The 24,839-nt window shown below is 40.4% G+C and overlaps 1 protein-coding gene across 1 annotated transcript in view; it reads left to right on the forward strand.

Annotated features, from left to right (window-relative positions):
* SHISA9 (shisa family member 9) overlaps positions 1-24,599 on the forward strand; it is a 183,271-nt gene extending 158,672 nt beyond the window's left edge. The window contains exons 3-4 of the mRNA XM_075436695.1: positions 2,383-2,538; positions 21,826-24,599. Of these exons, the coding sequence (XP_075292810.1) occupies positions 2,383-2,538; positions 21,826-22,196 (527 nt within the window). The 3' untranslated portion in view covers positions 22,197-24,599. The remainder of the gene's footprint in view (positions 1-2,382; positions 2,539-21,825) is intronic.
* The last annotated feature ends 240 nt before the right edge of the window (positions 24,600-24,839 follow it).

Genomic DNA, 24,839 nt, shown 5'->3' on the forward strand with positions numbered 1-24,839 from the left:
GAATAATAAGAATTGCCACAATGGAACTTTGTAGTAGCAGCATCTACGAAGTGCTGATTTAGCTCTACTCAGAAAAAAGAGAGTGAATGTAGTGGTAAAAGGTTGACACCTTCCTTGTATTAAAGGTCCCACCCACGCTGGTATCTTCAGAGCTGCCCTGTTACCGCAGGCTGGCTGCGCAAGCATGCCTCCTCAAAAGGGTACGTGTAGGCGCAACCATAAAAGAGATACATTTGAAGACGTGGCTGGCTTGGAAAGTGTGGTCCACAATTTTACGGTTCAAGCCAGCAGAGTATGACCTTTTGTCAGCTAGAGATATCTAGAGACAGAATGGGAACGGAATAGGATTTCATGACCTCTTGCTCTAAGAGAAGAGTCACTCCACTTACATCAGACATGTCAGTACTACATCTGGACAGAAACTTACTGAGAGCTTTTATTTATTAGAAAATAGCCATTCATTAAAATAATGACTGTTTCTGTGAAAGAGTTGACTTAACAAACTTACCCTTTCAAGGTAAACCGATCAAAAAAGATTCAAAAAGTGTTCCAATACTTTTTTTGGGAATTCTGGAAGGGAAAAGTTTCTGGTTTTCAATCCGAAATAACATTTCTCTTTTTTTAAAAAGTGAGCCAACTTATTTTATATATATATATAAAACTTTGAAATTATAACAAAATGTTTCTCCTGATCTGGCACAGTATTTGCAAAAAAAAAAAGTCCAACTTCAGATTTCATTTGTTTGGTAAAAAAAAAAACAAACACTTACTGAAAAACTCTTGTTATGAGCAAATCACTTCTCCTTCAGCTCTACCTACTATCCACAACCAGTTCATTCCCTACTAACAAGCAGCAGCAGCACAAAGAATCCTGCTGCTGTTCGACAGCAGCACTTGTACCATTTCTGGTCAGCTGCCTCGAGGTGCGCTCACAATGTGTGTGTACGTGTGTGGTAGGAGGATGCGGTTACGCTGCGCAGCAGCGGCAGGGACAGCCTCTGCCTGAGCAGCAGAGACAGCACCAGGCAGCAGCAACGGTGAAGGAGGAGAAAGTGAAATAGCTCTTTAGCTGTCCTTTTCTCTCCCAGCAGTAAATCTGCTGACTGGCTTCAGAGCTCCTTGCACTCCGCTTCATTAATGAGCTGTGGAAGCCAAGTGGCCCAACTCCCTTCAAATCCCGGCAGACTGCAGGGATATTTGGCTCCTGCCAGCGCCTCTGGGCACTTTGGGGGGTGGTCCACTCCACTCGCTCCATCACAATAAGCCTTCTTTCCCCTAGCTGCCCAGCTTGCTTTCTACATGATCATAAGCCTGTGCTTGATGCTGTGGGAGTTACTGTATTGTCACCAATTCCGCACCATGGTTTCATTGCAGCAGAAAAATGCACTGCTCTGTGATTTCAGAAGCCACGATAAGGTTCTAGGATTGACAATCAGCTCCAAATATCTCAAAATAAACAGCCTGGAGAAAGACTCAGCAAAAAAGATACGCTGACCATGCTGAAATCTGTTGAAATTTAGGTTTGCAAACTGAGTGCAGCATACAATTCTGACCAAACTTTTCAGAGGCTGGAATCAAATATTAAAAACAACCAATAAATTATGGTTTATCTTAGAAAGAAAAGTATCCAGGCTGTATTCTCTACTATAAAGGAACAAATCAACTACAGAATGGATACGGGGTGAGTGTTGGTATAAAACTATACATAAGCAGTAATTAGCTTCTGCTTTGAGGGATGTCTGCTACAGAAAACGTTACCTTGGTATGATATTGTGATACCTGCTGTCAGGGAAAAGGAGAAAACATAAGGACAAAGTGTGAGCTTTGAAGAAATTACCTACTGGTAGTCATGGGCCAAAACTGCATGTTCTGCACTGTGGGGCATGGCTACAGAACACAACATAGCACTGTACAAATAACGAAGCTGGTTCTGGTATTAAAAGCAGTGCAACTGCATATATGCAGCAGCCTGCCTGAGACAATTTAAACTAGCCTGGCTATGTAACTGCACAGAGTGATGCTGCTGCCGTGTACTCAGGCTGCCTTGGAATGAACGTCAAGTTCTGGTTTGTATCCTAATGCTGCAGCAAATTCAGTCTTTGTGTTGGTGTTCAATTGTTTTGAAAACCTATTTTTTAGTTCCAAGATCTTCTTTATATAAAAGTTAGCATGTATTGCTACAATCATTTGTCAGCCTTTAATCATGCCATTAACTGTTTGAAGTACAGGTTTGCTATACTCAAACTCCCGCTTGGTAGTAAATAGTGTTTTGTTGCATTAAATCTCATGACATATCCTGTCTAATCTATACTGGATAACGATGTTAAAACCTTAAGACTGATTTACTTTTTTCTTAATGCTTGTCAATTTTCTTTAACACAGATCCACCACAGATGAATAACGTCATGCCAACATCTCCCCTCCTTCCTCAGATGGCACATCAGCATTCGTATCCCAGCCTGGGACAGATCACCAACCCGTATGAGCAACAGCCCCCAGGCAAAGAGCTTAACAAGTACGCCTCTCTGAAGGCAGTCGGTAAGTCGGCAACGCGCTGCCTGGCTTCTCCTTTAGATCAGCACGCTGCGTTTTCTGCTGTCAGCTGACGTTCTGCTTCAAAGTTAAAAACAAAGTCGTGCTCATCTGGACTACTTCATGACAGAATTTCATACAGAATATCACGTTAGTTGGAAATGTGTTAAAAATTAACAGGGGGACTATAATTAGTGAAAATTACCTGTAAGAACGGGTGATCATACGCACGTGTGTTTATACATGCGTACAAACCACCATACCTACTGTACACCATTTCTCAGCACGTTTCACCTATGTTGTAAGCACGGCATTCACCCCTAGTTCTTTATGCTCTGAATACGCCTACCTGTGCATTTTGGTATGTGTTTTGCACACCTATCTGCACAAGTGAGAGAGAAAAACATCAGATCTGTTGCAAATTTAAAGCACATAATTTAGACATCTGCTAAATACTTCCAAAAAGAGAAGGTACTTGTAGGCTTCCAAAGTAAGAGCTTTCATGTTTCCTGCAGGAGGTGCATTAGTAGGTTGCTGGAGTAATATTCTGAGACGTTATGATTTCAAACCATTAGTGCATCATAAAGCTCCTAATAACGATCCCGGTGACTGCTATTTTCTGTGACGGATTAATATCATACACTATTATTTTAAGCAAATGGGGAAACATCCTCAAAGAAACAGTCATGGGGAGGGAAAAGAACAATAGTGGGTGAAGATTTCAACATTATTTTCATATTAAAAGCATAAGTTGATACTACTTTTCAGGAGCTGTCAATACCTGCTGCACGCCATGTGAAGACACCTGATGTTTTAGGCCCCTTCTAGACAAAAATAAATTAAGAACTGGGGGGGGGTCTATTTATAAAGAGCTTCTCACTAACCCTTGCTCAGCTTACACATACAGATGTTAACATCATTTGCCCATGAATTTAGAGCAGTATCACACTCCCTATTTCCAGACAGAGCTATTTAGCTCAGGAAAACAGCAGAACAGCTGAGAATATTCTGACTTAAGAATCTAGTATTCATCAAGCCAGAAAAATTGTTCATCACAAACTGACATTCCTTTATCCGAACTTCAGGATAGTAGACCTGTAACAAAATGCACATCAAAGCCCCATCTCAACTAGTTTAGCTTTGCCTTAGCTTGCCATTTTTGTTTCTTACAAGTAGCATTTTTAAATATGTTTATAGCTTTCTGCTGAATTCTGGATTCAGACAGAGTAGGTTTACAATTCTTTCTTCAAAAGGTAATACTGTGTAATGAAGTGGTGCCTATCACAGATTTATGCACTGATATCAGGCTTCTTTTGCAGATGTCAATTTAAGTCAAGCCAATCATCAAAGCTAAAAGGTACTTAAGCATAATAAAATGAGAGATGCAACACTCAAAGGAAACTTCTCTCATCTGCCCAAGAGCCACTGAATGTACTTGTTTTTTAAAATTATTCAACTAGAACTTAGATATTTCTTGGGTGTCTAAGTTTTTAAAGCAGCTAGATTATAACCATACAGCTAAATCAACCTTGAAAGACTGTGCACCTCAGCTCCAGAAATTGTATAATGCCTCTCAGAATCTTAACCTAAATTAAACATAACTTTCAGGGACATTTTCTTCCAGGAGGACTGTCCCATCCCCCTGTGCTTTTCCCCTACCCCTCCCATCTCCTCTCTTTTTTTCCCCTGTAGCTCTAGTGGTCTCAGACCACATTTGCAAAGTTTTAGATTCAGGTGAATTTTCACAAGAAAAGTACAAAAGTGCTACACTGTTATCCAAACTTTTCAGCAGAAAACAACAGAGATTTTGAAACTGTTAAATATTCACACCGTCTGTCTGGACTTACGGAGCAAGAGTTAAATATGTTCAGTTTTTAACCACTTTCAGACTCTCCAGGCCATGATTCCTCCCAAGAGGTACTTCCTGAGTACATCCCAAGATCACACTGAGGTTGTCCATGATGCCAGCCAGGCCTGGGTTTGTCACCACGCTGACATCAAGCTAGCCAGACCATGCATTGTCGAGTTCATACTGACTTTACGAGAGCTCTGAGAGGACACAGCAACTGACCTACATCAGGCCCACCAACATAAATTTACCCTGACATCACCTTTTGACCAAACAGACATAGAGTCAGTTCACCCTGACCTGCTATTCATGTCACCTGGCAAAGATGTTTTTCATATGCTGACATTCAGAGTCACATTTACTGATCCCTGTAGTAGGTTAATGAGTGTGTGTCGTCCATTTCCCTCTGCACTCCTTCAGAGCGGCTTGAGGGTGAGTTCATTTGCCACGACAGAAATTTAATAAGGGATGTGTTCTATATTTCTCCATACATTGGAGGCAAACTGTATTCAAGTGCCTCTTACGCTGCATGATCCCATTGTTCACGTGTAGTCCACTGTGCTTAATTCTCTTCTTTGACGGGGGGTGAGGGTGGAGGCAGAAGCATTCCTATTGCTCTGTAGCAACTGTAGCTATAGTACATTAATATAATTCACCATAATGCAGCCATAAGTGGTAAGAAGTTGAGATAACTGAAAAAGTGATGCTTTACCAGAGGCAGTATTAAATTAATTTCCACACAGCTGCTTTCTTCTGAACTACAGATGTCCTAAAAATTTGGCTGTCTAATTTTAGAAGTGAGCTATTCATCCCTCAGTGACTGGCTGCTGTGAAAATTCAGTTCATGGAAAACTGGCGAGTCACAGTAATCTCTATTCTGGATCGTGTTCGGGACCTGCATTACATTGAGTACCTAAGACTGAGGCACTTTTGGAAACAAGAGACAACAGTGCCATTGCCATTAATTTGCATTGTGTTACTGAACGAGAATGACCAGTACCTTGGCAGTGTGGCCAAGCTGATCTCTAGGAAGCTGCTTTGAAGCTACAGCCTAGATTCCAAATCATATAGCTTAGCGGAGTGCGGTTTGACGCTGGACTGTTCATGCATCTATGCAATGAAACGCGTGCATTCCAGAGTGTCTGATTCAGCACAACAGGGGAGCATGGAGTTAAAAAGGCCAATGTGGGTGCATTTTATTTTAAAAGCAAAATGTTTTTATGTGAACTTGTTCAAAAAGCACAGCCAAACCCTTACACACTCAATGGAAGAGGATATTTTCCTCATTTCTTGTCAGGAATTTCTTTATTTGTTGCAGCTTCCAGAATTCCTTTAGTACTGACCAGGGGCTACTGACCAAATTCCCCTTTTCCTATTACAGTCTGCTGGCATTTACATCTCTGAATAATGCGAGGACATTCTGTGCCTATTTCATATTCTCAGATCAGTACTTGGAGTACAACAAGGTAACAGTGAGCTGAGATTTCCTTCCTGTTTTCCTCACTGCACCAGAATTTTACTCTTCTTCTACCTTAACACATACACCAGCAGGGAATAATCCGTAGAAGTAGAGGACCCCTTGGAAATGAGCCAAAGCAACACCCACCTCCTGAAACAACAGATGAGCAATCCATCTCCAGCATCTCTAGCCTGACTGACTCTGTTCATCCAATATTTGTCCATTTTTGAGCCAGAGAATCTTTTTTCAACAGTGCCAAATTTGTCCAGCCAAAGAATCTCAGAGACTGTGTCTGAGGGAAAAGGGTTAACAAGCTCTGAGACCAGTCCCAGAAAGTGGTCACAGAATGTGGTGTGGCAACAGACCACCCAGTGTTTAGATACTGCAATTTTTTGGTTACCTGAGACGACATGATCCCGGTTTCCTTCGGTGCTTTTGCAGTATTTGATTATTTATGTGAAAAGTGCAGAAAGAGCTTTTTCTGCATAAATTATTCCTGTTTCCAGTTCATCAACCATGTTTTTACTCCATGCTCAAATGGTTATTGCTCACTTAAGTAACCCTGACGTGCCTAAAGCTACAAGTGGATGGAGACCTTGTGTCTGAAGCACCTTCATGAAATTCACGTCCCAGGACATACAAAGGTTGCTCATCATGATTTTTTTATACACATCATTTGGATGCTCATTCAGAAAGCATGAACAACGCAGCTTCTAATTCCACTCTGCTAAGGTGTAAGAGTTGAGGTCCATCCTGTTGCTTAGTAAGGGTTTTCTAGAGCTCAAATTGGCCTCACTATCCTGAGGTACTAGTTACATGTACTCAGTAACACTGTTAATTAACACAGTTAATTTTCTTTCCTGAGTTTCAGGGAGTGCAAATTGACTAACTTTCTTTAGAGCTTCTTGCAAAAATTAAAAAATACCCAGCTTTCTACGGCCCTGCAGGACAGGGAGAAAGATCACTCAGCTGCTGGAGAGATGCAGAGACATACATGTGAAAACGGAGAATAGAAGTACTTCAACAGTTTAACATGATTTTATATTTCTTTCACAAACTTTCTTCTTCCCCTCTCTCACACACACATACACACCCAAACTTCTGAGGAACTGACTGTGCATGACTTAAGAAGTGATAACTCAGCCAGCTGAAATTTTTAGAAAACAAACGACACCAAAACAAAACAAAAAAACCCCAATGGACAGAATTCCTCCCCGAAACTCAGATGCAGAAAGTCTTCGGTGATGCTGGAAGTTGTAGTCCCCTGTGGGATGAGATCAGATCTAAGTGACTGGATATAGTGAAGCTAGAAGGAGGATCTAACTGGCAGCAGACTCACCATCACATCTCTGAGTCTATAGCTCCTAGCATTTCTTGAAGCTTCACAGTTCTTTGATCCCAAAGGAAATGTTAGCGCTCCAGCTCTGCTTGCAGCTGCTAAATTCCAAAGGGAGATTTCACAAGTACGACACTCTAAGAGTAAATAGCTCCTGTTTAGGTCACTCTCACTACGTAGAAAATATTGTGGCCGCAAGTGCGCCAATGCACAAGGCAACATCTCCCATGAAAAGGGGACATGTGAGAAAACTGTCTGGTTTGTTTGTCTTTTACATCTACACACACAGAAGGACCCAAAGGGGAAGATCACCGTAAGATTAACTCTAAGGTGTTATCTTTGAACCATCCTCCTGTCTGACAAGAACTTTGGTGGTGCCTGCTCTTAAGCTTCAGGTCTTCCATTTTGATAGAAATGACTGTAACTCTACGCTGATACAAGATCTGTCTTATGAGAATAGCCATGACATCACAGCTGCCCCCTAAGAATCTGGTACCCATCTCACCAGAAGATGAGATTCTGTATCGTTCCCTATAGTTCATTGTGCTCTGGGCTGGAAAGAAGTACCATAATTGGAAAACCAGAAACACGCAACAGGAGGAAAGGCCTGCTCATGCATTCACAGGGGTCGATACAGTCAACTTTTAGAAAAACTAGAACTACGCTTTTATTGGACTCAATATGTTCTTGTTACTTTACTTTCCTATACCAACCACACTGTTACGCTGGCAGGATGTCATGTTTCCTTGGAAGGCTCAAGATGGAATTGTGCTTTCATGTCGAAGAGTAAATAAATTTTCAGCTACTCCTTCTGTAAGCAGTTGAATAAAAATGGATTAAAAAAACCTGGGACATGGGAGTAGCTCCCCGGATTTAACACCATGAAAATAGACAGGGAAGTACCCATTAATACATCATTTGTCATATCCAGAGGGTCCTTCAGTTAATGATTGCATATATCTAGAGTTATGTTCAGTGCCATGGATAATGCTAGACTAGGCAATTCAACACTGAAACTACGGATCGGTCTCAAGGAAGTATGACATAAAAGCTTGGTGTCTTTTTATTATTATTATTTACCTAGCCCAGTGTGGCTGGAGAATTTGAAGCTTTTGAGTGTTCATTTGTTAAGGAAGTCTTTCATACTTTAATCCTTGCTTCTCCTTCAGGCACAGGAGAAAAGCCAAGCAGAATGCAGTAGCAAGACTCACTTTACCGAACCCCCTGCTAGCTCTGTTCCCCCAGCCTTCCCCTTACCCAAGCAGATGAAGTGCCAGCGTCACTTGTTCCACCTATGCCTTCTGCTGAGACCCCCCCCAAACTTCACATCCTACCCTGTGTATGCAGACTTTCAAGACCTTTTCATGCTTCCACTACATTATTTAAATATTTTATCTGTTATTTACCAAGTCGGCATCTGATACCCACAGGCACTCTGTCATAGGTAAATAACAAAAAGCTTGGGGAGTCTTGGTCAAAATATTTTCCTATTTTATCATCCAGCACACTGCTTTCTTCTTCCATCGAGGTAGCCGTACTTTAAATATGTTGTTTCTGCAAAGCCTCAGTATCTCGAGCAAGATGAGCTGCATCGCTGACATTCCTTTACAGGCTTTTAAAGAAACAATATTTTACTATAAGATGTACAGGGCAATATTCTTTCTGATGCTGGGCAATTCTGTTGCAAGTAATCAGAGATCTAAGCAGCCGTTGCCCATGCCATCCCTTAGCAAACCAGCAGAGCTGTAAAAAGGTAACGGGGACATGTTGGTCTTAGCAGACATGACAATCTGGGCTTCTGCGAGGAAATTGCAAATAGTCCTTCTTTCTACAAGAAGCAGTTTTAACACCAAAATAAGATGCTCTTAAACCTTTCCATCTACACTTTCTCATTTTTAAGACTTTAGCAACACACTGAACTTGTGAAAGAAAGGAAATCTGACCTTCGGGTCCATTTAGTTTAAGTTTATCTCGTGGTTTTTAGTTTTCTGGGCTGGATTCACACCTAGTGAATTTTGTCTTGTCTGAATTTGGTCTACTACCTGGTTTTATGGTGGTTGAAGAATATTTATAAGGATCTATTAAATTCTAAACCTATTTTTCATGCCAAAATAGTAATTGTAAATCTGTGCATCCTTAATTCTTGTTCTTGAAATTTATATTCTTTCCACCCATGTTCTCTACAGTCGATTTCCCACAATGGAGAAACAGCCATTTTTTCTTGTTACCAGCATGTATTTTAAAACAGTGAAAATGAAACCACCATCAATAAAGTCATAAAAGTTCAGATTATAAACGCCACTCCACAATCCATCAGTTATACATCAGAGAGAACTCAAACCTTTCCACTAAAAATTAGGTTGGTTCTCTGGAAACTAGTGGATTTTTAAAATCCTTATTATGTGATAATGTAACAAAGTCTTTTGTCTTTGAAGACTGCAGTCTTCAGAGGTAACAAACTTACAGTAACCAGCTTTATCCTCATCTGTTGAGATGAGTGATGGCCGCAGGAATGAAACTAGTAAATCTAAATCAAGCATGGGTTATTCAAACCTATTTCTATGAAACATTAACGAATTATGCATGAGATTTTTTTACACGTTAAGTGATGTGAAGACATCAGTGAGTGAAACCCCACGCTTAGGCAACACCACTAAATAAAAGCGAACCAATAAAAACCAAAGCTCAGCTCACAGGAAGACAAAGTCTGACAATGTTCAGCATTTTCACTTGCAACCTTTCTTAAACATCCTTCTCTGTAACTGTTCTATTTTGTACTATAGACATATATCTACACAAACATACTTCTCATTCTACAATTTTTATTCATTATTTAAGAGTAGAAGTTGATCACAAAGACATTAAAACAATTGTGAATACTTGCAGATACATAGCAACACTGTGGGATCCCAGCTGAAGTCTAGACTTGAAATGTGACTTTTACAGTTCCAACCATGGAGCCTACACATCAATTGCACTGCCTGTTCTGAACACACTCCACTCATTTTTCCTCCTGGACTATTAGCTGTGCACATCATTTATGGCAATATTTTTGCAATAAGAGTTTCATACAGATGCTCAACATGTGGTATCCTGCAAGTGGTTTTCAGAGGTGCCAGATGATAAAAACTTATAAATTTACTGGTGACCCAAATGCCCACATAGATATTTTTTGAAAAAATTAAGAGAGATTTTGAGAACCTGTCTTGAGTTCATCACCGTTTTTAAATACCTGCAGGGCTTAGAAAGCGTTCTAAACTCAGCACATGGAAATGAAGTTCTAAATGATTTCAAAGTGTCAACTCTGAATGAATTCTGGGGAAAGTCTTCAGGAGAATTTTTGTGAATTAAATCAAAAGTTTCTCTAACTAAAGGCTTTCAGGGACCACTTATATATTGAGAAATCTTTCATGCTGACAATATTCAAATATAAATCAGGTTATAATGATTGATCCAGGATTCTTTCTTTTTAAAACTCTAAAAGTGAAAATGAAAAGTAGCTTTGTAAGGAAGGACTTTGAGTTAAATTTTCCCAAGAACCGACGAAAGAATAATGGAATGAAGCCAGCGAATACGATTCTGAAATCCCACTACAATCAGTGTGCTTAATTCAGGAATAAATTTGGGGATTTTGGGTTTGGGAAGCAAATTCAGTGAGAAACAGACTTCAACTCCTATAGTTATACTTTATTTCCTATAGTTCTTCTGATTCATATTTGGGTTATTTTTGTATGAAAGTATTATTTCTTCAAGTACAGCACATTCTGCCTCCATGTGGACAACAGAGTTTTAAACTATTTCATTCAAGTCTGTTGCATTTACAATTTCGTGCTGTGAACGTTCCGGTCTGGCTTGGTAACTTTAAGCAGTTGTAAGGATCACTTTGTTGCAAGTCAGCTGTACTTAAGTAAACAAATAACACTTCTTTTTTTGGGTTCTAACCAAACTAAAAAACTTAAAAGCTTTAATACTCTTCAGCTTTGTACATGGATGTATGTCAACAGCAGTAGTGTGATGTTCTTCAGAATTACCCATGAATAGCAATGAAGACTAGTAAGACAACTGATAGGAATGAATCCCTTACTAACAATATCATATAAATAGCAGCAGTTACCTGTCTGCTATTTTGGTTCTGCAAAGGGTGTTCTAAAGACAGTAAGTGTGTTTAAGAGAGAAATTACACAGATAAAAGCCACAGAGATCATTCCTTTACTCCTACACATTCATACTATAATAACAAAGGGCTTGAGGCATGGAGGGAGGAAGAGCAATAACATGATTTGTAATGCACACAGTTAATTTTTCCAAAAGTCCTTCCCCTGACAGCTTATTTAAAGAAAGATAAGAGGAAAAGAGAAGCTGGGGGAAAAAAAAGAAAGTTATGCAGTAGCTGTGACACTACACCATCAAAAAAAATCACCATGAAAATATCAGTCTGTCCCATTCTAATGACAATATTAAGTACAATAGGTAATTTTTATAGTGGGAAAGTTTGTAAAGCTTTCTAGGCTATGGAAGGTGCTCCTGCAAAAAGTTCACCTTCCCTTGCGAGGGACCTGCCGCAGCAGGGGAGGGAGATCTGCAACTCAGCACCGTTGGTCCCATTTTCACAAGCGAGGGCTATGATTGCAATGCCTGGAAAAAAAGACAGAGGTGGGAGCTGAACACTCTGATACAGCAGACGTCTTGTGTGTGCGGACTATTAAATATTCATTGAAGTGAGCTTTATTACTTATTCTTCCTTGACTCTGTCAGTCACAAATGTTTTTGCTTTACATGAAGGCTACTCAGAGGGTTCTGCTGAGAGCAGGCATTAGCTCTGCTTTGCCTTTGGGCATGCCCAAGCTGTACGAAAACCTTAGGAAACTGGTTTTCTTCTGACAGTGCAGTTTTGGCAATTGCCAGGGAATACTATTTCTTTTCTGTTTGACACACATCTTTGGTTTGGAAAGCTCTGACAATTATGCACAAGACTTCAATCCTACACATGGCACACAGTCTGATGGGCGGGAGACAGGCAGAGCAGCAAAGGAGAAGAGATAACCAGAACTGAACAGGTGCAAGCGCAGCTATGGAATTACTTTCCTTTTTTTTTTTTCACTTGCTTAATAACTCGCTCTCAAAAAGGATTCCTTCTGGCAAAAAGAATAGAAAAAGATAACTTTTTAACAGAAACAACTTATGCCACAGCTAATTTTGGGGGGGGGAGGGGGGAGGAGGGAATCAACTGCAATCCGGAATGACTGCTAAAAATTCTTTAAAATTACAGCAGTTAGGAAACAGATCAAACAAAAATAAGTGCTGCAAAAAACAGTTATTACATCACTAGGAGGGTTTTTTTCATTTAACCAGTACAATTCAAAAAGCCTTTAGGTCTCATTTTGTATTCAGAAATAATAATGTAAATCTAGTGTGACGTCAGTTGAAAAACAGAAAAACACAGGTTTATTTCAGCACTAAAACTCATCTTAATTATGTATTCAGAGAGCTGAACAGGGTCTTCTCTGTTCTCATACAGCTTTCTACATCATCTCAACTAGGAGTACTTGTAGCTGATTCAGACATACGTTTAAGCGTTATAACCAGCAGTATACTAAAAGAAACTACAATATCTAATAGAAAGTATAAAAACTGAAAATGAAATTCCACACACAGAATGCCAACAGCAATGTGGGGAAAAAAAAAAAGAAATTAGGTTCATGCTAAGAACAGTTATTACAAATAAATGCGGTCAGGAATATAACAGCTTTTTCAGTCAACGTTAAATAAGATAAATTGACACCTTAAGGAAAAACAAGCATGCATTTTTAGACACTGAATGGCATCGCAGAACACTGTGAAATCTTTCCAACGTGACCCACATACTGCTCCGCGTGCCGCCGGCCAGGACAGCTCAGCCAGGCTGCGGCCGCTCCCGGGAGCACGGCACGGTGCTGCCTGCCGACTGCCCGAGCTCGCTGGCCGCAGTGGCAGGGCCCGCTCTGCACACGAGCACACGCTCTGCTGCGAGGGCCCAACGGAGCCGTGCTCCTGGAATGGGCAGGGAGCCCGCCCTTCAACAAACCCGAGGTCCTCACCTACCAAAAAGGTTTCATATTCTTGTTGACGTGTGAAAGCACTGCTGCAGACTTTTGGCACAATTAGATTTGTCCTAACTGATTTGCCCGAGAAGCACTAAAAACTACTCAGTGAAAAGGCAAGCAAGATTACTGACGGAAGGAATGGAAGAAGCCTTTTAAGCAAATCTCGTAAGTTTTAACCTCTTTGGCTTCGGACAGCATTTTTAGAAAGCAAGCCAAACCCTATAATCAGGTTATGCTGCAGTCATGCTTTATTCAGAAGTTAAGCATGACAGCATGACTCCTTAGATAGTATCTATTTCAAAAGGCAAGTTTCCTTACCATATATAAGATTTCCGGTAAAACTCAAACTGATAAATATGCCTCAATGAGATAAAATGAAGTAAGTATTTACCGTAGAACTTTTCATGTTTATTTGCCATTGTAGATGCCATGAAATGACATGAGCTTAGAGGCCTTTAGGAAAAAAAAAAGAAAAACCAGATTTACAGTTACAGGACAGCTACTGGCTGCATTTTCAAAGAAAAGTCAGAGATTTGAATGCATAATTCTCTTAGACTTCTTTTACAATTTCATCCATTGATTCAAGAATAGAACTGGCAATCTTATTTCCTTCTCAAGTTTATCGTTCATTGCACGATACTGAACCAGCAGCTGAACATCCTGATGCTTGAATTTAAAATGTTAAATCACCTGAGCATATAACAACGTAGTGTGATCTTTGTCCATCTGCATGCAACAGATTTCAGGTCTCCTGAAAACATTTACAGTTTTAATGTTTATTTAACATGATGTAGCCACCATTTGTTTCCAGGCTGACAGAACCTGTTGGTTCTGGTAAACCAGAAAAGTTCTGTTTTTCCTACACTGGTGAGATAGAGGTATTCTGCATCTTACTGATCTCCGCATTAGCTACAATGTGTATGTGCCTGGAGGATTTTGACCAAAACCAAACCATGATATATATCACTGCAGCACTTTGCAAAATTGAATCATAAATATTGCAATTTAATACTATGTAAAACAATGCAGTCATGTATACAAAGCCCAACTGGAAAAGCTGTTTTACATGTCCAAGGAGAAACCTGCCTAAACTTTCACAATAAATAAATGTTTGTAAAACGAAAAAGAAAAAATCGATGTTGCAGTGCGGTGCTTTTTTGGCACACTGTCAGCAGAGGGGTCTTCTGCTCGCAGATGTGTGGCTACTCTTGCGTTCCAGGGAACTGTGACCCTGTCTGCGAGGTACCACACCTGATGTCTGCTGCCTGAGGAGTTAATCAAATTCTGTCCCGGCATTCTCAGCCAAGCAGCAGCCTTCGCTGCCTGTAGTGGATAAAGAGAACGTTGCTGAGACCAGAGGCTCTGCTTACCAAGTCTAACTACATTCCTATTCTAAACCATTCCCAACGCATTTCAAAAGCCAGAAATATTCTGGCCTCTTCAGCCTTTCAGAAACTGTCATGAAAGTAACCGATAGAAGAAAAGAAATGTTTGGGCCTACATATTTGTGTTTCATCCTGTCTCATATCATGAAAGTAGAATTTTATTTCACTGGGAAAACAAAATGCACTCGTGTCTGGAGGTGGACAAGCGCCTTTCAAACAATGTCTGCAGAAGAAAAGGTTGATATGGTATGTCTTGTCATGCTTAGTTTCTCTCCAGATCACTATAAGAAATTACTAAATAGATAGAGTGGTAAGGGTGTCCAGGAGAGGATTAACACAGAGCCGCAAAAAGTAGGTTCCACCAAAATTACGGAAGTAATTTATGGGTGGTGCTATGCATTATGTATTTTTCTTTACCTCTGTCAGTAATAGGGAACAAAAATAATAAGAAAGAATCCACAGACATAAAATATTATCTTCCTTTTCAGATTGTCTAAACAAAGGCAAACTAGTGTTAGAACTTTTGGGGGAAGAAAGGCAAATATAGGACAGAAATCAATGCATTGCAGCCCACAGGCTGAATTCTGCATTCTCAGAGCTCAATACGAGAATGGAGAAGGAGGAATGCAAAAATTATTTTAAATGCCCTTCGCCCTTTCCTGAAATTTGGTATGGTTAAAAATTGTGCCCCGGTCACAGCCACTCTGGCGCCCATGAGATGAGAACAGCTAGTAACCAACCCCAACGTAGCTACCTTCCTTCCCTGGGCTGCATACAGATCTGTCACAGCATCCTGCCCGCTGCTGCCATGATATGAACAGAACTGTGTCTACCTGCAACATTGAGCTGAATTCTGTTTCCCAACAGACTTCATGTTATGCAAAGCAAATTCTTCCATGCTCTGTGATGCTTGGTGAACCCCTTCATTCACAGGACAGGTCATTAGTTACTTGTTTTAATGGATGGAACAGACTTTTCAGCGAATTTACTGGAGCCACTTCATACCTGGTGACAGCTAATACGAACTCCGTCCACGTTAGTTTTTTCCCCTCACCCAAAAAAAACCTGGACGGGTGTAGAAATGATACTTCTTTGATTTTCAGATGAACTCCTGCAAAAACTCATGCGGAGCTAGCTTATATCTTGGAAGCCTTTGAACATCCTGTCTCAGATGCCAGCTTAGATAAGCAACCACACATTCAGACAGGACCAACAACAGCACTGCCGAAGGCAGCATCCTACTATTTCCATGGGCAAAACTCTCGTGTTGTGTTTGAGCCAGGATTCATTATCCTGTTGTCTTTCCTTGAGTTTATACTTTGATTATATGAAATGTAAGGTTCCCATAGCTTTGGGTAACTACACTAACGTCTCAGCAAAGTCATGGCTGTAGAAGCAAAGCCTTGTTATAAACTGTTCAATATTACATAGGGATAGCTTTACTGTTACACAGAAGATATCTACAAATAGGCAGTTAGTGTATTTTAGCTGTTATCTGGTGTGCCACTGTAGTCATTTCATGGCTGTCCTGTCCCCCAGCACTTTCCACTGGGTGGCTTTCTGTATCTCTAGCCCTAGATTCGAAATACAGTCTCTCTTTGTGGCTAGAATAAAACTCTGCGTTTCACAAAGTAGTTCTTAAAATATGTTCAGAGAACAAACAATTCCGTGAAACATCTACTGAGAAACAGGGTTCCCTCCATATTCTTGTATCTTCTGTGACTACAAGCTCTCACTGAAGTTTTCTTTTTGTAATATCTTTAGAGCTTTTGTAAGGGCTCGCTCCTTTGTGGATTCTCCTCTCTCACTTCAGAGGTTTCTTCCCACTCCTAGGTGCCTACTTCCACAAAAGCTGTAGGACATAATTGTCTTTCAGGATTCTACACTTCTACCATAGCTGTAAGAAGTGGTGCAAGAATTCGGAGCCATTTTATGGACTCACAGAGATAAGAGGATTATCAATGAGGAAGAGAGTGAAAAATACCGCTTCAGAATCAGCCAAGACCTCGTTACATTAGCTGTACTTGCATCACAGAAATGCTTGTAATGACAATATTTTACAAGAAAAAGAACGTGTTACACAATGCTAATGCATGTTCACACGACTGTCTACGCCCAAAGTGGTTACAGAGCCACCCTGAAGACAATGTAGGGCACAGAACAATGCGACATGGCTTTAGGGCCACCTCTCAGCGCAGACAATATACACTCAAACAAGCACACTGAGCAGTTCTGACCTATGACAGCCACGAGGATTTGCCACTAATTCTCAGGAAAACACATTTTCATCCATAACATTTACTCTGTAAGCGACTCACCGGCTTGCATGCTGCTGTTGCATAACTGTAGATTATGAAGAAATATGTGAAACTTCCAAGTTTGGTGATGGCCGATCATCAATCAGCAAAAGAACAAAGCTTGTCTCTGCTAGTGACAGATACAGGCAGAATGGTGAAACTTGGATCAAAACACACCATCAAAAGCCCCTTCCTTTCTGGCCGCCTCATCTCAATGAGCCTAAACTCACTGCAGCTTTCCTAGGCATTCCCATGACCTCACTAGCCCAAGCAGCTTAGTAGCCATCTCCTTTCAAAATCTAAATTCAAGGAATAAGCAAGGGTCCCAATCTGAGACATTTGACACCGATACTTGCAAAGTCAAGATCAAAACAAAACAGTTGTGGTCACCTTCTTTCAGGCATCGTTGGATTCAGACAAGCGCAAGTGATCCACCTTTCAGATTACAAGCTCACAGTTGTACAACTGCTCCAGCTGAGTGGGATTTATATCTGCATTCCCTGCCCAGTAAGGTGCATCCCAGCTTCTGCTAGGATGGTCCCCACCCAGACTCACATGTTGATGAACTTGTGCTGTGGAATAGGAAAAAAAAAAAAATTATAAAAAAAACATTTATTAGTCTCGAAAGACAAAAGAAGAGAAAGCATCCCTTTAGCTTAATAGTTAAGGTACTCAGCTGGGAGGAAGAAGTCCTGCTTTTGATTCTTCCACTGTTTCTATATTTTTTCAGTTATTCATTTCATGCACAGCAGGAACAAGAGCCCAAGTTCCCCCCCTCCTAGGCACATGCTTTAGGTTGGAAAAAATTCATATTTCAACATTTTTTCCAGATGAACAGCTACAACAGTAGCTAAATTTGTGGGTGTGTTATCTTAAAAGAGTAAAAACCTCACAAAAATATTGAAACTGAGAACATTTTTATAATTACCCGCCAAGCCTGGGGGGAGGGAACACAATGAACAACACCCAGAATTTACTATTGCTCATTTGGCAATTTTGCAATTCTAATTCTTTACTCCTTTTGCAAACATGACAGTGATATCTTTAAATCCTATTTTACTGATTTATATACAAAATTCAAGGCAAAAGGCAGTTCTACAGCACCTTTCGTCTGAAAACTCAGTATACTCTACAAATAGCAATTAAACTTCATAAGACCTAACTACCTCCTCCAAGGTGTTAACTGCTCATTTTACAGCTGGTGAAACCAAGGCAGAGGAAAGTTGAGTCATGTACCCAAAGTCACATAATAAATCCATCCTCTAACTCCAAAATATGTCTTTGCAAGTTAAAAGTCCACAAAATATTTATAGGGGTTGCTTAAGAAGAAAAATGAACTTCCTGAGATTCGTAGTTGATTTTTAAAGTAGTTGGCATCAGGATACTACAAATATGCTTTTCTCGATAAAATATTTGTTACAACACCATGCTCAATATTACTTTTCTGAATATTTTCTGCTTGGAAAATCAGAAGTAACAACCTGTTTCTGCACTATACTAGCGTCAGGTCACTCACACAGGGGCACAGCACACTGGTATTATAAAACCTATAATCTAGACAGTTTGCAAGCCTGAGGACCACGTCAAGACTTGCCAAAAGCCCTTTTCAACAACTGAACTGTTTGGTTTTATCAATGCTTTTTTTGCTACAACGGTATTTTCCCCCACCCAATTCTGATACTTACGCCTATGTGTAAGCCTGTGTGTGCATGCTGGAAGAAAACTGTTTTACAGCGGTTAAAACATTAGATAAAAAGGCTGGCTTTCACTGTCAGCATTTAACTCCTAGGCATATGTATGAAATTCTCAGGCAAACCCCTGCAACCATTATTTGCTCAGGACAAATGCAAACAGCAGCTCTCCCACACTGCCACAGCCACACAAAACACATCCTGTCAGCTGCTCATCAGATGTTTTTTGCTTGGCTTTGCTGACGAGGATTTACAGATCAAAGCCCAGTTTGTTCTCTTCCAGCCCAGTTTCCAGACAACAGTTGAGGAGTCCCTAGAAAGGGAAGACTATGGACTAAATCAGTCAAAGCAACTTTAATGCGACTGTATTTGCAGAATTAAACATTTCCCTTCCTGTATGATCTTCCATAAGAAACTACTAAAGAGCTGAAAACGTTACATATAACGTGGCGTAAACAAGAGCAAAACCAATGTCACAGATGTGTCACAGGCACAGTCCTTGTGAGGCTGATTGCTTCCTTGCTTAGTTTTTACAGTGGGGGTGTCATTTATATGCAACAGCAACACAATTTACTCTTCTGTGAGGACATCAGTCTCAGGTTTGGAAATCTGAGCAACATCTCTGAAGTCTGACAAAATTCAGAGACCCTTTCTTGGTAGTGGGAAAAAGCACGAGTGAGAAAAAATAAAAATAAACTAAGGAAGTAGCTTGAGCTTCTTGTGGCCTTTTTCACTTAGCTATACGAAAGAGAAGAAAGGCATGAAAGATCAGACAATGCAAATATCTGCAATTTTTGGTCATTATTTACGTAACTGCATCACTGCTCTTATTTTTCGAAACAGAAGTCATTACTTACCTTGTAATTGATGTTCAAAGATCTTGGTTATGTAAGACAAATTGCTGCAGCTTAAATAAGATCAAAAGTACAGACGTACAATTTTACTCTAGCTTTCCATGAGATTAGCTTAGTTTTTAATTTTTCTATGCAAATTAAACCAATTTAGATATGAAATAGGCAGACAACTGTATTTGTATTAGGAGCCGGACGTAATTAACTGTGCTGATTTTAAATTACCTAAGCTAGCGTGACTTCTCATATATAGACAAGGTCTAAGTCATAAGATACAGAAGCTGACTCCCCTAACCAGCTGACTTGCAGTTCCTTTGACATAAAAACATACACAGATAAACACTTGTGTGGATATTCACAATGCCTTTTCTGCAACCGTTTTGCTCAATTATTGATAACAGATTAATGAGAAATCAGCAAGACAGACTGCATTTTCCTCCTGATTTTGTTCAACTTGTATATAATACTGTTTTGTGGCATTCACTGAATATTAACCAATTAAAAAGATAAGCCACATTTAGAACTGGAAAAAGCTCTTCCAAGGAGAAGAGCTTGATTATTCAGATTTCCAAGGAGAAGAGCTTGATTATTCAGATTGCAGATCTCCACATGAAACAACTCACCCCAAAATCAAAGCAGAATTTAGCAGGTTCTCTTTGTAACACATTACAGGTCTATCAGCAATTGCAGCTGCCCATCCTGTACTGAAATGAGAATAGGCCATTATCTACATTCTGTGATTTGCTTAAAACAGAAGACACCTGTATGCTATAGAAAAGCATTCACCCATCGATTAAAAGAAGAGACAGATGGAGACGGGTAAAACATACAAAGCCTAATTTTACAGCACAGACAAAAGCAATTTCAGTTCATTGAAGAGGAAACACCTCTTTGATGACAAAATTAAGGATTTAAGAGCAAAGTCCAGTTGCACAGTCATTACACAAAAAAATGTCACAAGATGATTAACAGCAACTGCTGCTGGTAATATTCCTCCTTGTTGAGGGGCCAGGGCAAGGGGGATGCAGAACTGAAGCCTGATTGTGAAGATTAATGTGGTCCTCATGGGAATTTCACCACCCTGCATAAAGATCCAGTTCAGAACGAGAGAGAAGGAGAAAATTCAGAGAGCAACAAAAGCCTCTTAGCAATACTGGGGAGAGAGAAAAAGAGGGAAAATAAACAAAAACGGTAAGGGAATTAAAAACCTACACATCGTGAAGGCAAGAGGAGCTGAGCTGTACAGACAGCTACACGTACAAGACGTCTGCATGGCATGGCTTCAAGGAGAATGGACGGATCCAGCCAGGGCACAGCACAAGTCAAATCCAGGCTGATACAATCATATATTCAAAGCACACCACTTCTGATTAAAACACCACTGTGTTAGTTGATCTACATATTTGGCACTATCTTAAATAAAAATCTAGATTTTTGAAGGGAGTAAATAAACCCTTTTTACATAAAAGGCAAGATCTTAAAAAATGAAATTCAGTTAAGCTCCCCTTAAACTCCTGATGCTCAGTCTCAAAATGAGTTGCTGGGCTGCTGCAGAATGTACTGGAAGCATGCACTGGAAGACACTTGCCTAGGAAATCACAGAGGGCAAAATCCTAATTTGAGCACTGCAATGCAGTATTTGTGGGCAGGGCTATTGCTGTATTTCTTAGTGGCACTGGCCCCAGAAAATGATGTCAGGACCTGGAATTCAGGATTTTCATCGTCTGTAAAATCACGGGATAAATACCTAACCTTCAGCAACCCAAAGTATTTTCAGCCCCATAAAGCATTAGTGACCTTCCAGCCATTCAGAACAGATCCCATTTTTCATTTTGCCCTAAGGCATTACTCAAAGGAAAGAGGTCCGTCCACCTGACACACCACTGGACCTCACAGCTGGCTTGGTTAAACACCCGCATGCCACTTGGCGTTCAAAGGGATGTGCTCTCATACAGCAGGGCACCCCAAGATGCCCCAATACTTCCAAGACAGTCTGTATTCTTCTGAACGCTTCCTATGCTGTGTGAGCTGAGCAGCGGTAAGATTCACAGGACCTGCTCCCATAACATAAATACCAGGACAACTCGAGTGATTCGGGGCAGGGACAGTCTTTTGTTAAAGGGTAAAAGGTTTCTGTCTGCACATATGACAAGTCCAGCATAACAGCATCCAAAAATATACTAGAGAGAGAAAATGAGGGGTGGAGGTGGCATGGATTGCTGATGTACCTGTGACTGTCTCTGGTCCAGAGACGTAACTCTGCATGACCTACTGTAAACTGTGTAACATTTTTCTTGTGTCCAACTGATTTTTTTGTCCCCTCCCATTTTAAATCCAAATAGCTGACAAAGTGAACGATGACTTCTACACCAAACGCCGACATCTTGCAGAACTGGCTGCCAAGGGGAGCCTGCCACTCCATCCAGTGCGCCTAGACGAAGACAGAGCTTACACGATCGACAGTGGCCTAACCAAACAGAACGGGCAGAAATCCAAAATTGCAAAGATCCACACACACCCCCTAGGTTACAATTCCCACTACAAGACCTGGGATCCCAACGACCAGTCTCTTCGACGGCAAGCATACACAAACAAGGGGAAGCACGGCATGGGAGACCCAACGTTAAGCGACCCACTCACAACCCGGAGCCAGCATTATCTGGGCCCACAGCCATACTTCATAACTAACAGCAAGACAGAAGTAACTGTTTGAGTTTTTCCTTTTATTTTTTTTTTGTAACAAAATCCTTTAAGAACCACACGCAAATACACACACACCACCAACATTCAACTGAAAGGCAAAAAATAAATTTAAACATAAAATAGAAAAAACAAAGGAAACGAAGGAAGGAAGGAAGGAAGGAAGGAAGGAAGGAAGGAAGGAAGGAAGGAAGGAAGGAAGGAAGGAAGGAAGGAAGGAAGGAAGGAAGGAAGGAAGGAAGGAAGGAAGGAAGGAAGGAAGGAAGGAAGGAACTTCCACCTGGACACTCTTGGTATCCAGCCAACTGCAGGCCGAAGAGTGGGTTAATACCATTCAGCAATACACACTGAAGGTTCAATTATAAACTCCATTTGTTTTTCTCAATGGAACACAAACCCTTGTGACTAAATTTTTTTTACTTGAAACTAAAATCCATGATGAGAAGTAGCACAATCTAGAGAAAATTTATGTCTGCTTAAACATTTACACTATGTTCCTGCCTTGAGACAGAGGAAGAAAGAACGAACAATATACTGTAATATATTATTTCAGAGAGGAATTTTGTATAAAACCTATTAATAATCACTAGACCTGTGAAAAGCCAAGAGCAAACATCTTGGTGCAACCCCTAACATCTATTATTGTACTTTCACACCATCCTATAGAAAGCGCAAAAAATATATATACAATAAGGGACAAAGACTCTTTCACAAGGAAGACTGTTACGATTAAGAGCATCTGGGACCTTTCTGGCTGGTAGAGAATTCTGCAGGATGATAACAAACAGCAGAAGATTTTCTTTCAGTTTACTTCATTTGATTTGAAATTTTTGGGAACCTCCAAAATAAGAAGAGACATATCATATGACACAGAAAGCTGCTGAGGGAATAAGGGCATCAGAATATTCCCTCTCAGTCCTCCTGTTTTCGGGCAGATGGTAACAATTCTCACTTTGCAGACTGTCAGGACTTTTTCTTCACTTAAATGTTTTGCCTATCTTAAACTGCTTCAGACTGAAATTAAGCGTGGGTGGTGCCTTTACTGTATTACTATTGTTCAATGACAGTCTTGTTTCTCAGAGTGACCCCTCTGTTCCTTTAAACTATTTCCTCGTGGTTTGCTAAGGATGACGAGGGTTGTGTCCTGCTCGGCCTCCTCTGTTTGTCCCACAGGGAAACTGGACTACATCTCCATGCAGTGGTTGCACAGTCAAGACTAATTAGTTAGCCCCTCCATTTTCCCAGTTTAAACTCTTTCCCTCTAGTCTCTCATTTTGTATTTGCTTTTAGCCATGGCAGTTCTTTGTAGTTCAACTAAATGTTGTATGGTATATTGTCTCCATCATTGGCTTTCTATAGTGGCGTTCCCTCTTGGTGGACTATCTGGCGGAAGACGCTAATTGACTAGCCTCAAACGTCAAAGAGATCTGGGTTTAAACTAAACAAACAATTGGACTCGTGGTCTTGACTGTGGTTCTGTTGAGCTGGATGCCTTGTTTGTACAAATGAAACCACTCTTGAAGTGGGCGCTGGCAGTAGACTCACAGTCCTGGGCCTGCAAAGGCTGCTGCACATCCACAAAGAGATAAACAGAGGTAGGATGGGATGGTGGTGCTGCAACAGCCTGATGGCAGGCAAGGCATTCAGTCTTTCACTTAAATTCCTGCCCTTCCCTCAAAACAAGTCATTTGGCTAAATCCTGACTACCTATCTTACTACAGCTGCATTCTCACCAGCTGTCAATTCTTCTGGAGATTAGTTTTGGAAGAGTATGCAGGGAGGAGTGGAACTGTTATGTTGTAAGAAGAATTGGAAGTGGCATTTCTTACTGTACTCAACCGACTGGCAGTGCTTCTTCTTAGTCAAGGATGCAAGGGCTAAGAATTTGAAATGTGGTTAAATGGAGAGACCATTTTTTTAGCTGTATCAAGATTGATTTGCATCCCGAGAGCACCGGCATCTCTCCATAAGCGTGCTGCTAAATTGTACGATCATATGTTTTAAGACTATCAGCAGTGGACAAAGCCCATGGGACAAACAAATACTTTACACACAACCCAGATTCTCCATTAACTTACTTTTATTCCTTTAATCTTTATTGTCTTCACAACTGGCTGACTTAATTTGACCCTTTATGGAATGTTGCTGTTAATCCATATGCTTTAGATACACATTACAGCTTCACACAGGTTTCGTGTAACTTGAGCATATTTTATGTGGAAATATTTTAGTAACTGTATGTTCTGTAAGTAAACCCGTGTTAATACTTGTTAACTACAGAGTTTATGATACCAATAATACTTCTTACAATAAAATGTTTGTTTGTTTTTTAAGAATGTTTATTTGTAAACATATGTATTCACTATATTAATATGAATTTCTTACCTGGCAATAAAACTGATTCTATGTGAATCCAATTTGCTGACTCATTCCTAAACTTGTATGATTGGGCAAATTTTTGAGTATTAACTGAGCTTCTGGATCCTCTCACTGCAGGGAGTGGGGTTCATCTCAGCACACGATGATTTGACTCTGCCATTGGTAGTCTTCTGAACAAGAGGTTCTTTCGAAGGCAGCTGCATGTTGTACGTGTTACATACGTGTGATGCCTGTTACACGCAGTGTGACATCACACACGTGAAGCATGCAAGCCTTG

Source organism: Opisthocomus hoazin, chromosome 15, assembly GCF_030867145.1.
Source record: "Opisthocomus hoazin isolate bOpiHoa1 chromosome 15, bOpiHoa1.hap1, whole genome shotgun sequence".
NCBI classification, from domain to species: Eukaryota; Metazoa; Chordata; class Aves; order Opisthocomiformes; family Opisthocomidae; genus Opisthocomus; species Opisthocomus hoazin.